General features: G+C 50.4%; 6 protein-coding genes across 6 annotated transcripts; 3 read left to right on the forward strand and 3 right to left on the reverse strand.

The window, feature by feature from the left end:
* Window positions 1-299: 299 nt before the first annotated feature.
* Window positions 300-2613, reverse strand: PADG_12012 (uncharacterized protein; the record flags this gene model as incomplete). Its single annotated transcript, XM_010763299.1, has 2 exons — window positions 300-1797; window positions 1901-2613. 2 exons carry the CDS (start codon window positions 2611-2613, stop codon window positions 300-302), a joined length of 2211 nt encoding a protein of 736 aa, XP_010761601.1.
* A 998-nt stretch (window positions 2614-3611) lies between these two features.
* PADG_05973 (uncharacterized protein) lies at window positions 3612-4937 on the reverse strand (the record flags this gene model as incomplete). Its single annotated transcript, XM_010763192.1, has 1 exon — window positions 3612-4937. One exon carries the CDS (start codon window positions 4935-4937, stop codon window positions 3612-3614), a length of 1326 nt encoding a protein of 441 aa, XP_010761494.1.
* Window positions 4938-5331: 394 nt separating this feature from the next.
* PADG_05974 (uncharacterized protein) lies at window positions 5332-6557 on the forward strand (the record flags this gene model as incomplete). The annotated part of the gene is made up of 3 exons (XM_010762982.1): window positions 5332-5423; window positions 5496-5612; window positions 5696-6557. The coding sequence occupies 3 exons, from the start codon at window positions 5332-5334 to the stop codon at window positions 6555-6557; spliced, it is 1071 nt and encodes a 356-aa protein (XP_010761284.1).
* Window positions 6558-6996: 439 nt separating this feature from the next.
* On the forward strand, window positions 6997-8372 carry PADG_12013 (uncharacterized protein; the record flags this gene model as incomplete). The annotated part of the gene is made up of 6 exons (XM_010763300.1): window positions 6997-7094; window positions 7165-7307; window positions 7414-7482; window positions 7547-7609; window positions 7698-8053; window positions 8145-8372. The coding sequence occupies 6 exons, from the start codon at window positions 6997-6999 to the stop codon at window positions 8370-8372; spliced, it is 957 nt and encodes a 318-aa protein (XP_010761602.1).
* Window positions 8373-9664: 1292 nt separating this feature from the next.
* Window positions 9665-10926, forward strand: PADG_05975 (exosome non-catalytic core subunit RRP4; the record flags this gene model as incomplete). The annotated part of the gene is made up of 2 exons (XM_010762983.1): window positions 9665-9855; window positions 9972-10926. 2 exons carry the CDS (start codon window positions 9665-9667, stop codon window positions 10924-10926), a joined length of 1146 nt encoding a protein of 381 aa, XP_010761285.1.
* A 398-nt stretch (window positions 10927-11324) lies between these two features.
* On the reverse strand, window positions 11325-14377 carry PADG_05976 (oxysterol-binding protein related protein OSH3; the record flags this gene model as incomplete). Its single annotated transcript, XM_010763193.1, has 2 exons — window positions 11325-14237; window positions 14342-14377. 2 exons carry the CDS (start codon window positions 14375-14377, stop codon window positions 11325-11327), a joined length of 2949 nt encoding a protein of 982 aa, XP_010761495.1.
* Between the last annotated feature and the right edge of the window lie 988 nt (window positions 14378-15365).

Raw genomic sequence — 15365 nt, forward strand, 5'->3', positions numbered from 1 at the left:
AGAAGATAAAGAAAAAAAAGAGAGAAAAAACCAAACCGCTAAGATGCATGAACGTAATCTAGACAACAAAACTATGAATGGAGTACGGATTTCGCTGTGGAAGAATCAGATGAGGGGAAGAAAATTGAAACAGCACTGAAGATATTTGTGTTTATAAGGGGGAAAGGGAGGATTATCAAACGGAGAAGCTGAGTAGAGGTTGGGGGGAATTGACCAAAAAAAAAAAAAGTAAAAAAAAATAAATAAATAAAAACGTATAAAATTCCCACGGGTCGAGCGGAGAAGAAGCGGAGGTGCTGTTACGTATAATAAACCGTCCCATTCTGCGGCTGAGGATAATAATACGTCGTCCCAGGCGGCGTCATCATCCCTCCCATGCCCACTACACCCCCGGGCGGGACCCCCTGTTGGGGCGGCGGTGCAGAGTATGCCTGATTCTGCTGTGGCGGGTATGCGGAGTTTGCAAACTGCGATGTGTCGTAGTAATACACCGTGCCGTTTTGCTCATGTGCAAAAGTAGCAGATGATGCTTGTTCTTGATCTGGGGCGGGGTGTTGGTGGGTCGGCGACGGATGATGAGGGAGGGGAGGGCCCACGGAAAAGGGCATCTGCTGTGGCTGGGCGGCATAGGTTGCTGGTGGGGGTCCTGGCCGCACGGTTGTGGCATATGTTGGATATTCCGGGTTTGAGGTGGGGTAGAACATAGGCGCGGGTTGATAGCCCGCTTCCGTGTAGTATGTTTGCGGTTGGTAGGGATATGGTTGGAATGGGTGGGCGTGGATGGCGCGCTCGGGGATTTGAGATAGGGGCGTTGCGGAGGGCTGGGAGGCGTGGGAGGCACGGCGCCCGTGGGGGGCATACGCGTTGTTATCAGGTATGAACCCACCATTGACGGGGTGGGGAACTTGTTGACGGAAAGGCTGTTCCTGCTGTTGCTGGGGCGGGTTATATTGGAAACTGACGGGGGATTCAATGTCGGCTACTGAGACTGTTTTCTGTGGTCGAGGCTGATGCATGGGGATGTTCTGTGGTAGACGGTTTTCACGGAACTCCGGAGGTGGAGGCATTGGGTATTGTGAAGGGAGGGGAGGTGCTGTCATCTGTGGGACCATTGCGGGGGGTTGCGGAGCAAATCCTGATCCAAGTGGAGGTCTGATTGAAGGGGGTAGTCGCACTACCGGCTTCCTGCCTTCACCAGGCATTCCGCCAACACGAGAGATCGCCGAACCGACAGGGGAAGTGATGGCATCAGTTCCTCTCCCGAATGACGATCTGCGGCTCATTGCCACGCTAGGCGTATAGACGCTTCCTCCGTAAACACTCGTTCTCCTACCACCGCCACCATAGAAACCTCCCCGCCCTCGTTGACGGAATTGCTGATTCGGCCTCAGTGCTCTCGGAATAAAGATAAATGACCGCTCCGTGGACGGGAAAATGTATCGGGGTGGTTGCCCTGGGACGGATATCCTAACAGGCTTATCGCGACGGAGTGGAGGTCGATGCTGGGGGAGTCGAGTGTGTTGTTTCTTCGGAACAGCGGCGTAGGGGATGGGATTTTTCATTCCAGGAAGAAAAACAATGACGGGAACATTTCCCACGAGTACGCTGCTGGAAAAGGAGCGGTTTGGCGGCGATGATCGAGGAGCTGTGGGGACGGGCCTAGGCGGAGTGTGGAACGCGGTATGGTTAGGCACAGTAGCGGGAGGAGGGGGGATTGGGCGTGTGTCTTGGGCAACAGAGTCATGTAGATCATGCGCCCACTGTCCCGCAGTCACATCTGGTTTCGGAGCAGGGCGCCTAAAAGGGGGATTGAAAGAGTAAATATCAGCGTCTAAGTTCCCGTTGGAAGGGCAAGTAAAGGGAGTCCCAAAAATATATAATCTGAAAAGCGAAAATTCACCTTGTAGCATTGCTATCGACAATGAGGCCGTGGGAGTGTGTCTTGGGTTTGGTATTATTATTATTATTATTGTAGTTGTTGTTGTTGTAGGACGGCGGCGGCGGATAGCCATTTGGTGGGGAATTCGTACTCCGCTTGTCGTGGAGGAAGAATCTACCACGAGTAGGCACAAAGGCAGGATTCGAATCACGCTCCTTAATGTATTCATCGTGCTCGCGCCGCTTCCGTTCCGCAAATGTTTCTCTCCTGTATCCCCTGTTGTTGGCGGATTTTGGGGTGGCGACCAACTCGATCTTCATGTCATCAAAATGGATTTCTTGGACGCCTTCGGCTCCTTCGGACAACTTCAGCCCATCCATCATAGCCTCAGTATCAGACACTGTAGCGCCAAAGACCGGCTTGGCTGGAGAAATCGATTCGTCCCTGCGTTGATGCTGACCACGTTCACCACGCTGTTCACGCTGTTCACGCTGTTCACGATCGTCGCCATTCGTCGTCAGTACCTGTCCATTCGTTGATAACCTTTCCACCAGCCCGGTTGTGTCGTCCTCACTCATATCACTCCCTTCCTCGTCGGCGTCATCCTCGTGAGCTGAAATGGTTCCCTCGCTCAGAGAATCATCCTCCAAATCCCCGTCGATGGAGCCTTCTTCGTCGCCATCGTCCTCCCTCCTTCTCCGGCTGGCAATGCGGCTTCGACGGTGGGGAGCCATGTGCAGATGCAGTCACGACGGTACCCAAAAAGGAGTTTTTAATTCCCTGCTCGGAGCAGATGTGTGGAGGAGGTTAGCAGTGTTGGAGGGGGGTATATGGGAGAGGGCCTGGGTGAGGGCAAAGGCAGGGTGTTGTGTTAGGATAGCTAATGGGAGGCGTCAAGCTGACAGTCTGCTGATTTCGCTAAACGATCAAACAGGCAGAGAGCAGCACAGAACGGAGGACGCAGAACACGGGTATCCTGACCTGGCTGCTGTTAATATTTTCTTCTCATCATCATCATCTTCTTCTCTTCTGTTTCTTCTTCTTCGTCGTCCGTCGTCGTTGTCGTCTTCAAATGTTCGTCGCAAAACAACTCCGAGGGGGAGCTAGCCTCAATGCAGCCTAGCGTAATGTTTACATAAGACACTCAACTTCAAGAAAGGAAAAAGAACAAGAAAAAGAAAGAAAAAAAGAAAAAGAATAAGAGATAATTATGATGAGATGAGGATTGAGGAAAAGTGAAGTCAAAAATGATTTAATTTATTATCTGAATATAGGGAATGAATGAGTGGAGTGAATGAATTAAATGCTGCCGCAGAAGGGATTAAACAAGCACACACATACACACACACATTCTCTCTTACAGCTTCATATCTCTATATAGCTGTATCATCCAGTCCACTGCAGTCAACAGCTGCTGGAGATAAAAACGAACAATTTATTTGGATATTGTGTCATTCTAGGAAGTATTGATTCACTGCGTATATGGCTAATGACTACCAAACAAACGGGATGTTCCAGGTACTCTCAAGAATACCTAACCCACCACCAAAACTCTAGATAGATGGCAGGCAGCTGGGGCCGCAACTCAAAGTAAGTAACTAACAGTGGAAGACCTTCTGATTTCATGCAATAAATGGTCCGTCTATGAGAAACAAACCAACTCCCAGAGCAAAGAGCTCAACAAATAAATACAAACAGATAAATTATCAAATAACCAAGGAAGAAAAACACCTCAGTCAAACGTAATCTTCTTTCCCAGCGGCTCAACAATGGCTCCACTAAGTCTCTGGACAACATCCTGCGTATACCGGCATCCACTACTAGCCGCCCCTTTGCCGTAACTCCCCTGACGCTTCCCAGCCCGTGGTGGAAACGCCTTAGTCTTTCTCTCAGACACCTCCTCAATAGCAGGCGCTTCACTGTCCCCGCCCTGTCTCCAAGACCCTCCAGATCCCCCAGCAAATTTATCTTTCGCCGCCCCCTCTTTGCCATACCGCTTTCTATATCGCGTAGCCTTGTCCTCTGCAAACTCCATCCGCAGCGGACGGCCCAAGATCCGGTTCACCCATACCTTTTTCATCCGTGGTTTTTTGTTTTTCGTCTTTGCATGGTTATTTTTGGTTTTCTCGCTATCGTTTTTATTGTTGGGCTCCCTTTCCTCCTCTCTAGCAGCATCTGAATCTCCCTCTTCCTCCAACTCCTCATCTTCATCTTCCTCCTCAGGCACCTTCACAAACCCCCTCACCGCAGCTTCCGCCCCATCAATGCTCTCAAACTCAACCCACGCATAACCCTTACACTTTCCCGAATCCTCAAACGTCGCAACATGTACACTCTCAATGCTGCCACAGGGTTTAAAATGCTCCTCCAAAATCTCCTTCGTCACATCAAACCCGAGATTCCCAACAAATATCCGCTGTGAGGGCTCCTTGCCAGGGGCTGCCATGGACGAATTATTCACCCCCCTTCCTCCTGCTGCAGATTCACCACCCTTCGTCCTCTCAGGGCGTCCCGCATAACTCTTCGCATTCTTAATCAACGCCCGCCGACCATTGATCAACTGCTCACTCATGGCAATAGCCGTCTCCATAGCCTTACTGGTTGAGAAATCCACGTAGGCAAAGCCCTTATTTTGAGCCTTGCCGTTCTGCTTTGCGCCATCGGGCAGGTGTATGCGGGTGATATCCTCATTTGACAGGGTGCCAGAGCCCGTGAGGAATTTTCTGATGTCACTTTTCTTCGCGGTGAAGGGGAGGTTGCCTACCCAGACGCCGTAATCGGAGCGTTTGGAGGGTTTCTCTGTGTGTTCGGTGGGTTGAGAATTGGGTGCCAGAGTTGTTGCAGTTGGATTTGAATCTGTGACAGGCTCTGTTGAAGAAGGCAATGAGGGTTCTACGGTTTGCAAAGCCGCTGATTTCTTTTTGGCTTTTCGAAGCGCCTTCTTTGATGGAGGTTCTGGCGCGGACAGGTCGATTTCCAGGGCAGAGCCATCATCCAGCTTGCGCTTGCGGGTAGCTGTTGGTGACTGCGAGTGTGATGGCTCCTGGAGGCCGGGCATTATATTTATTTATTATATACGCAGGATTGCACTGTATAGGTACAACCACTGAATTATATCCATAGAAAAAAAATAGAGTAGTCGAACTTGAAAATCAGAAACTATCCCATACAATAACTGATACTCACCGTTAGTTGAGTTGAATTGAAATTGTTCTCTCTTCTTTTTCGTCGCTTGGCAACAGAAAAAAGTTACTTACGGGGTGCTGCAGTGACCTGTAGTGCACCCCCTTCGGGCAGCTGCTTTTGAACAATTTCAGCCGTGTCAATGACACTCACGGACATTCAAGGATGCTCAACATCTCATCTTCGAGAATTCCACTCAAGAACTGACCTATCAAGCTCTTACCTCCACCCTCGCCTATTTACTGTCATTGCCTACACAGTCCTATGCCATGGCGTCTCTTCAGCCCGCGTCGCCGTCCCCGGACCGGAGCCTGCCAGATGCGCCGCCAGTCACCCTCCAGACTACATACAAATCTTTCAAGTCAGTTATTCCATATATTCGGATCATTGCACACTCTATACGACGCTGTTGCTAACGCTTCCCTTGTTACAGGAGAAAGTACGCGAAGCAAAAGATTGGTTTTGAACTGGCGATGAAGACAAGCAATGCGCTCTTCAAAGAGGAACTAAGGATTCGTGACCTCTCGAAGCGACTCAAGGAACAGAATGAGTACGAGTCCGAACCTGGAAAACCCCTTGAACTGCTATTATACAGTCTTGCTTACCCATTTTTCAATTCGTTTCGTTCAATAGTCAGCTCCTGGAAGCTCTGCTAGAGCTCAATAGCAGTATCCGCGTGCCCCCAGAACTCCGATACAACCTCGATCTCCCCGGCTCCAAACTTCCCAAACTACACTCTCCAGAACCAGAGCACAATCCCCAAGAACCCTGTGGTGTGGAGACGGTTCGTGAGGCACTGCGGGTTGCTAGAGAGAGGCTCCTGGCAGGGGAACTCAAGCCAGAACAATGCCGTCGCCTCGAACAGTCTCTCATTCAGCGCGAGGAGTTCGCACCCGCGGTGCAGTACGCCTCACTCCTGAAGGTGCCACATACCAGATCGAGCGTTAATGGAGATCACCCTGCCACGGAACACGATATGGGTTCAGCCCTGGGATTTCTAAACCCGGAGCATGAAAATGAATACTGCGCCGCTCTCGATGCAGCTGCCGCGGGAGAACCGAAGCCGTCAGCGGAAGCGGGGAAAGCATCATCTCTGGCAGCTGCAAGCAAGGACAGGGAGATAGCTATCCGGAACCCGGTGTCCGTGATAAATTGGTTGAGGAAACATCAACCGCAAGTTTTTCTTCACGATGCTGATGGCGTGACTGAGAAGCCCCCTCCCCGTTCTAACAATCCGCGTAGTTCGAAGCGAGCGAGTACCCATGCGCGAAAGGAGGAGGATGTATATGATGAAGATGGGATACTGATTGATGTGCAGGTTGGCGGTGGAGGAGGAGGTGCTGGTGGCGGCGGAGGAGGAAGTCGAGGAAAGAGAAAACGAGACGAGGATGGAGGCTATCGACCTAAAGGCGGCAGTGGTGGCCGCTCGAGGAAGAAAAAGGAAGATGCCCCAAAGCGTGCAAAGAGGACTTCAGCCGCTGGAAACGGGACGTGATTTTAGCCCCTGTCCATCCGTTCATTGAATTCCATGAAGTCCGCACAATTCATACAGTTCTAATTCGATCTATTCATGCCTTTTCCATTTCCCCTGTGTACGGTTATGTTTTCTTTCTTTTCCTTGCCGACAATGCATTGTATTTTTACCCTCCTTTTTCTCTTGCGTGGTCTGTTATTACTTTCTCTCTTGCATAATCTAGAATGCCCTAGAATAGCCTCTGTTGTTTGTGGAATCCTCAAGATCTCTTTGTTGCGTTTTTGATTTTTTAACAAAAGCAACAACTATCGGAAGTTCTTGCGAACTCCCCCATGGCCTCTCTTTTCCTTTCTCTTTAGGTGCTCCTCCTCGACAGCTGGTCATACCCTCATTCTTTGTTCGCCCTTCATGAATAAATACCTTTTCTTTTCAAGGGAACCTGCTACAAATACCATAGCTAATGCCTAATTTTCTGTCAGTGCCTAGGATATCTGAGTCCGCCAACGATTTATATTCCACCCACCTTCGAAAAGCAGCGCAGCAGTTTGTGCCGTTAAAGTACAAGCACCTTGTATAAACACAAAAGCAGTTAACTAAAAGTATGCGGACACCCAGGTTGAGAACCCAGACCTCCATTCCCAGAGGCGTTTCTGTGGCATGTATTCCACAGCGTAGCAACAGCATTGCTCTACTGCGTGCATGCCCATGAAGAACCATATTGGAAAGCGAGCTGGGAGGAGATCATACACAAGGATGTGAAGCCAGGAAACAGTATGCAATGGACATCTCTCGCTGTATAGAAAGAGAATTGCCTCTCACTCTCAATACTCGTTCTCTCATCACTGCCCATGTCCTGACTAACCTGCCTGGCTATCAGTTCTCTTGGGTGCGGCGCCGTCGCGCGACAGCGAGGAGCTCTATTCGAATTGCTATCTAGGGGACTTCGGTACATCTAAACAGTCAATCTCTCACAAAATTAAATTGCATTAGCCCTGCTAACGTGAGCATAGGTTTGGCCTACACCATCCCCAACGAGGATGTCCGCGCGTACAAGAAGGGCTACCCCGGGAAAGGTGCAGAGGTTTTCTTAGCTCCGGTAAGACGGAAGATATCCCCATTCCCCTATCAAAATGAAGGCTTGAGAATAACATCGCCACACAGGAAGCTCTGAAGTCTACGCGGTGGGCGAAATCGGACCAAAAGTAGACATCTACTCTCTCACCCTCTCCATTCGCGAGGCCATCGATAATGCGCTGATCATCTACGCCACAGACGAAATGACTACCCTCCGCAAACTCCCCGATGGTGAGAAATATCTCCCCTATTCCCCTGACCTGATTAAACTCTGCCGCGCAGGTAGATCCAACTGGACGCACAAACGACTCAATATCTACTCCCTGTGGAAGGCGACTGGCGAACAGGCGTGTAAGTGGAAAGCGAAAGTTATGGAGAATAGACGGCTGGCGTTTCAGTACAGAAAAAGTGCTACGATGGGATGGTGTTGCTGGATGAAGAGAGTAGGCTGCGGTTTTAAGAGAGATACGGGGTTTCGGGGGTTTTTTTTTCAAGGGAAGCCTCCTGGAGGCATGTGAATTGGGGATTGGTTAGGCTCGGGAAGGACATCATGAGGAGGAATGGAGGTCACAAAGAGGGGGGGATGAGTGGGGGTGGGGCGACGGGAGTGAGACGAAGCCTAGTGGAAATGATGAAGCATTGGCGGATAGGAATATCGCTGGGTTGTCGACGAGAAGAGGAGGAGGAGGAGGAGGCCTGGGGCTGGATGCTGCGTCTGAAGGGGCGGAACATAGGGGAAATGTGAGCTGCTGGAGTGGGTAAAGAAATGAAATGAAAATGAAAGGGGCTTGTTATACTTTGGATACACTTTTTAACTAGTTATTGTATTGGCATCTTGGACTAGAAGGTTTTGTTTGAGCTATTGCATGTTTTTTTCTTCGCGGCTAGTCGCATCCTAACTCCCTAAGTAATGACATCGTATGAACGAAGATAGGAAATTCCTGGAACCGTTCATTGCAGGTTCTCTGCCTAGTTGGAGCGATACTTTCTTCAGTCAAGTTAACCAAATCCCGAAAGTATCAACACGAATTTCCATCTTATGATTCATTTAACTCATGTCGAATAAAGAAAACCAATCAACACACACCCCTTTTTTTTCAGCCTTGGATGATCTATGGGGCGGGGCTCATAGTATGCTCTATTCCTCAAACCGGGTTGATTGCCCTTTGCAAAGGTAACGCTTGTATATCATAGTTGGGTCGTGAGCCTGCTAGAGCGGGATAACACTTTCGTCACGACGCATGGAAAGAAAGCGCACGGCATCGATGAGTTACGGCGCCCTCTGCTGGCATGAAGATCTGCCACTCCCCGAGAAACGAAAGCTGAACAAAGTCTTGTTGAACTTACAGAGAAAATTCGGCAAGGAGAGTTGAAGATGGGGGTTCTCACGTCAACCAGGGGAATCCTTAAGTTCATTTGGTTCCTCTATAATCCGTGATATGACAGCAATAAGATAACGACTGTCGCGAAGGTTCGCCGGATCATTAACAGTTGGACAGATATTGATAGATACGAGAGAGACTGGAAGAATGCCTCTTGGGGGAAGAAGCATGAGAAACTGCTGGCAATTAAACGGATCAATCCGATGAATTTGTTTGTATGCAGCGTTGGGACAGATATTATCTTAGAGTCGTGAAAGCATCGATTGCTGTTCAAATGAGGGCATTATACCAATAGCAATATTAAGCAATGTTTTTCATGAAAAAAATAAAAAATAAAAAAAAAAATAATAAAAAAAAAGGTTCAAAGTTGTCTAGGGGAGTTTTGAGTTGACTCGAAACTAGAGAACAAAAAAGGGGTAATTGAGCTGTAGATATCACGTGGCACTCACTGTAGTTAGACCAAAATCTTTCAATTACTTTATATTTTCTCCACTCTTCAACTGACATATACAGCATGCAATTGTCGAACTGAGTTGAACCACCATCTATCAACGCCAGGGAGGTATTTATGTAGGTGTGCCGCATATACTTTGCATGACGTTCTACGGATAAAAGAAGACAAATCCGAAAGCTACGAAACAGAATAAAAATTCACCCGAGCCAAGGAAACCAATGGTAATCACCATACTCCCTCCCTCTAGGCCGGAGGAGCAATTCGACTCTTCAGACGACGAGTCAAGAGACTCAGAAGGTGATGTTGACATGTCCGGGGACCATTCGCGGCCTGCAAATCGTCTCCGCCTCTCAAAGGGCGCAATAGTCACGCCGGGAGAAGTGATAACGGATGATCCCCAATGGATGCGGTATGTTTTTACTGCAATTGGTGCTCTACATTTTATATACTATACCTACAATTCATCCCATTGCCATCACGAACTATACTGTTAACCCTCGCTGATAACACGCTGTCCCAATCCAGAGGCCACGGCACTTACACCCGCTCCGCGCATAACCCATACTCCACCACCACCACCACCACCACCACCACCGCCACCAACCCCTCCGCAACATCCAACACAATCATAGCCACCGTCGCCGGCACAGTCCTAAAAACCAACAAACTCCTCTCCGTCCAACCGCTACGAGCCCGCTACACCCCCGAAATCGGCGACCTGGTCGTCGGGCGCATCGTCGAAGTCCAATCGCGGCGCTGGAAGGTCGATGTCGCGGCCCCCTTGCTTGCCCAACTGCCTCTGTCCGCCATAAACCTGCCAGGCGGCATACTGCGCAAACGCACCACTGCCGACGAGCTGCAGATCCGCTCATTTTTCAACGAGGGAGATCTGTTGGTTGCGGAGGTGCAGGCGGTGCATCAGGATGGCGCTGCATCGCTGCATACGCGCTCGCTGAAGTATGGGAAATTGCGAAATGGGGTGTTTTTGACCGTTGCTGGGATGGGTGCGGCCGGTGGGGTGGTTCGGGGGACCGGGGTGGTCAGGTCGCGCAGGCAGGTGTGGACGCTCACCGCGGGGAATGGGGGTGGGGAGATTGATGTCATATTAGGGGTGAATGGGTATATTTGGATTTCGAAACATGTTGTTGGAGACGGGTTCGGGGTTGACGCTGCTAGCAGTGGGGAAGTGTCGATTACGCGCATGGATGAGATGGTTAGTAGTGCGATTTACTCGAGTCAGAATGACGAGATTGGGCTGGCGACGCGGAGGGAGATTTCCAGGCTCTGCGGGTGCATTAGGGTGCTTGTGGAGGGTAATGTGAAGGTTGATGAGGACACGGTCATGAAGGCGTATGAGGCGAGTATGGAAATTGAATTGGAGGTTGGCGATGACGGGAGTGTGGGAGAGGGCGGAGAGGGAAGAGAGTATTTAGGTGGTGAGAAGGCGAGGAGAGTTGTGAAGGCCGCATTGAGGCCATAGTAAACTTCGAGCTAGAAGGGATACTTTCAGATTCAATATGCGCTATATACTCGCATGAGGATATATATATATATATATATACACCATCCCAGCAGAGGGCCCAAAAGCATAGACAGGCATCTGAAAATCAAGAGTGACTCAACCCCACCCCCCTCCATTAACTCCTAGGAAATATAATATTTATTAAGCTTCCTAATACACAATCCGATATCACGCGCTAGAAAACAGCACAAGAAGGTATCCATGAATAACAACCTCATCAAAACAAGAGGGGGAAAAGAGCACGTAGTGAACGGTGATAAAACAAAAACACAAATATCTACATACCAATATCGCTGACCTCCAAGCCCCAGCCATCCCGATCTATCCGGGTAAAAATAAAAAATTACTAAACACCCCTATAACTTCAACACTGGCACAACCCCAGTCCACTCGCCCCTCGCCCTCTCTTCCCAATACCCATCCTTCCCCGTCTTCAATTTCCAAACCGTCTCCTTCTCAGCACCGCCACAGCCAACCTCCTCAACCCGCACAAACCACCTGGGCCTCCAAATCTCTCCTCGTCTCTCCATATCCTTCCTCCTCTCCCTCTGCTTCCCCTCCAACTGCACCTTAAGTTCCTCCGCACGGTCCACATCCCCTTCTTCCAGCGCCTGCTGGTCCGGACGCAACCGACTATCCGTGATAGGTATTTTCCCCTTCTCGATCGCGGTGGTTTCGTTCAGCGTGACAGCAAAGGATGTAAAGCCGTAATTTTTCGCAGGATTATCAACAAGAGGACCAGCAGCCCACATAGTTTTGTTGGTCTCTGCGCCGTGTTCCGTCAGCTGGAGGGAGGTAGTCCAGGTCCCCTGGAGACCGAGGGGTAATTCCCCACCATGCGTGTCGAAGGCCTTGACGACAACTTCTTCGCTACGGCCCGAGAACATGCCACCGGCTTTGAAGGTGGTTATTGTCTTCTGGCCTGTGGTTTCATTCACCACACACAATTCGCCGACAGGCTCGACATACTTTTCGCCCGCAATGATGTTGCGCAGGAAGCAGGTGACCGGGGACCAGCTGAAGTGCTCACCGCTAGAATGCAAGGTTAGTCGGGCTGTGCCATCCGTGATGATCTCAGCGGACTTTCCCCAAAATTTTTGCGTGGGTTTGGGTGACTGGGAGAAGCTCCAGTCTTTGGAGTCAGCTTGATACGCCAATTGTACGGGTCGATGGCAGACTTTCTCAGCGATTAAGCGGAAGCCACGGTCTTCGCGGACTAGTTCGAAAGTTTCCCCGAGCATTGGATTGAATGGTTTGCGGATGGCTCGCTCTTTGATCCTTGAGTTGGAGAGCGAAGAGAGAGCGAAAGCTGTGACATAAATTAAACGTTCAAGGCCATCTGTGGCACTAGCGGCAATGTCGAGCAGCTGGGAGTATTCGAATTGTTCGGCTAAGCGCTGAAGCAGTGACAGCGGTTCATTGGCGGAAACAGGCATAGATATAGTCGACAGGTCCTTGCCTACGTTTTTGCGGAGGAAGCTTATCAAACTTGGCGGAAGGACCCTGGGAGCTGGTATTTTGGCTCTCCGTGTGACCTGATTCAGGGGCAACGGTGCCAGTGATCTGGGTTTAGCAGGAAACAAAGTAGAGGAACTATCCAAACGGAACCCGTTGTTTGTGAAGGCGTCGGCCTCGTCCACTTCGCTTCCAGAGAGGGACTCATCATCTCCGTCTGCAGTTACAGGAGTTTTGCTCCTTGCATCTTCATCATCGCTGTCTCGCTGAATGGTCAACAACGGTGAGAGATTCCCGTCCCTTGCATCAAAAAATTCCTGGGATGCCTCAGACTCGAAACTCGGTCGGGGTTTAATGTGAGTCGTTTTAGCTCCCATTTTATGTCTTTTATCCTGAATTAGCGTAGAAAACTCGGACACCACAATATTAAGTTCCCGGAGGATAATCATCAAATCATCATGTACGGCTGGCTCCCAGGCAGCTGTCGCATGCCCTAGCGGTTTGGAGGTCACAGGCACAACTGCGCTCGAGGGAGGAATATTAAGTTGAGAAGAAACATTACGTTTTGCGGTTTGGCAAGGATATGTGCTACTATTATCCCTAGGCTTCAATTTCCAAAACGAGCGCTTATCCCTGCTCTCGCTGCTGGCATCATCTGCACCGATTCCCGCTGGCGATGGACCTGGTATGGCAGACGGGGGGGGGCTCTGCGCGCGTTCCAGACGGTTGGTGTGGGTAACCAAGTATTTAGGGTCCGTATCCCTGGCCAGACGACGCACCATATCCCTTGCGTTGGATACCTTTTGGACAAGAGTCTCCACTTCAGCCCATTCGCGAACATCGCTCACAACACTGCTGGCAGGGGGCAGATGCTGGGTGATGTGTTTTGGCCTGGGTTCTGATAGCCCGCCATCTTGAACTTGAGCCGCCTTCTCCAACGCGCACTTCCACGATAGAAAGTCATTGTCGCTAGAGGCGCGGAGATGCCAGATCTCCACTCCAGAGTCAATTGATATTTCTTTGGTCTTGTCATTGGTCGCAATTACAGCCAGAATCAGGGGGATTGCACCCCGTAGGGCAGATGAATTACGGTCATGGTAATAAGACAAAGTAGAGGAGCTAGAGTCAAGAGAGAAGAAGCGGCGGGCGTATCCCTGGTGACGCTTCCTTCTTCTCTTCTGTAGAATTCCAGTGTGGACGGTCGCAGGAGAGCTCTTGGAGGAATCTGAGCTGTGTGTTGGAAGTCGACTGTTGGCCTCAGCACGGCCATGTCGCAGCGACTCTGTTGACTCCGATGCAGTCGGGTTTAATGCTGGATGACTCAATCCTGGTTGCAAATTTCCCAAGGACACTCCAACCACCTGCGAATGGTGAACCTGGTGCCCCGAGCGTGGAGGTGCATGAGACGGGTAGGTCAGAAGAACAAAAGTTGCGGTTTTGGAGATCTGCTTTGAAAACGTATTGTCGAATACAAGCGCATAGTTTCCTCCTTCATGCGGGCCCACGTCGTAGGTTCCCTGGGAGATCTTGTCTGCCTCGCATTTCCCGATCCACTGGATGGGCTTCAGACCAATATTCTTTAGTTTCTCCATGACAAGGGATGACGAGTTGGCAGCCTTAGTATTCTCCTTGTAGGTATCGGTAAATTCGGCGGAAAGGGATTCGGTAGGCGCAGAGCTGTCGTAGCTACTAGCAACATTTCCGGAATGGCCAGGATGCTTGAAGATGCCGAAGTTGAGCGACTTCTTATGTGGTTGGATGCTCCATGAGAGCGTATGTTCAGATTTGACATTGATCCACCGTACAAGATATGACTTGTTAAAATAAAGGCAGGTGGTCAACTAACTGGCTGCCAGAATTCAAAACAAAGAGGGGTCTTGGTGAGGTGGCTGAGGTGGAGGGGTGTGTGTATACCTACTTTACTGTTAATCTCCAGCTCCTCCATTCCCGCCATGTTAACTTGTGGAATGGTACGGGACGCGAGACTCAGCGCTCGCGCCCTTGCAGTCGTAGAGAGTAGTATTCAGGAGGTGTAGATGTCTATGGCTCCCCGACCTTTACACACGGTATTCAGGATGCCGACGACAAAGAGATATGCGCATGGAGGAGACCAGGCGGACGAGGGAGAGTGTCGATCTCAGCTATGCGCCGTGCCAACCCCCGGGGGGGGGTTAGGCTAAGAATAGTGAAATGAGGTGTTATTTCTCGCGTACACAGTCAGCGCACAGCCCTACAGCGGCGAGAACACGGCGATGTCGCCAGCTGTAGCGGCAGGCGGCGGGCGGCGGGCAGTGGAGAGAGAGAGAGAGAGAGAGAGAGAGAGAGAGAGAGAGAGAGAGAGATAACTGCGGAAGAGACCAAAGATGCATGCAGCCTTTTCAAGTGTTTTATTGGAAGGCTTCAACTTGGCGCTTCGGGGAGGGATCACGGGACCGAGCCCTGGCTGGGTTCCGTGGCTCTGATTGGTGGAGCCTTATTATGTCAGCGCCCTCTGCTCCTCTGGTTTAGCCCGGGCCCCTTAACAAATCTCTCATTTGGCCCCAGAACTATCCAAGATGCGAACTCTGCTGCAGACGCGAAGGATCGGAGCAGGCTCTGGGATCTCTGGGAGACTGGGCAGTCGACGTCAGAGCTGTGGGCTAACGGGTCTGGAATCCAACTGCGGGTTCCCCCCCCCCCCCCCCCCCCCCCCCCTGGGGAGCCCGGGGGGTCGGGGACCTGAAGTTTTTTGGAAATCTTGATTCGGAGGGGGGTACTTTCACGAAAAAATGCTTTTTTTCCACAACCCTTTCCGTTATTTTCACCTTTGATTTCAGACTTAAATCCCCGGCCCCCCAGCGGGTTCCGTCTCTCAAAGTATGAAAAACGCGCCTATCCTTCTTCCACCCTGGGGAAAATATGTAGCCCCCTTTTTGTTTTTGTCTTCGCAAAAAAAATGAATT

Source organism: Paracoccidioides brasiliensis (genome assembly GCF_000150735.1).
Source record: "Paracoccidioides brasiliensis Pb18 unplaced genomic scaffold supercont2.7, whole genome shotgun sequence".
NCBI classification, from domain to species: Eukaryota; Fungi; Ascomycota; class Eurotiomycetes; order Onygenales; family Ajellomycetaceae; genus Paracoccidioides; species Paracoccidioides brasiliensis.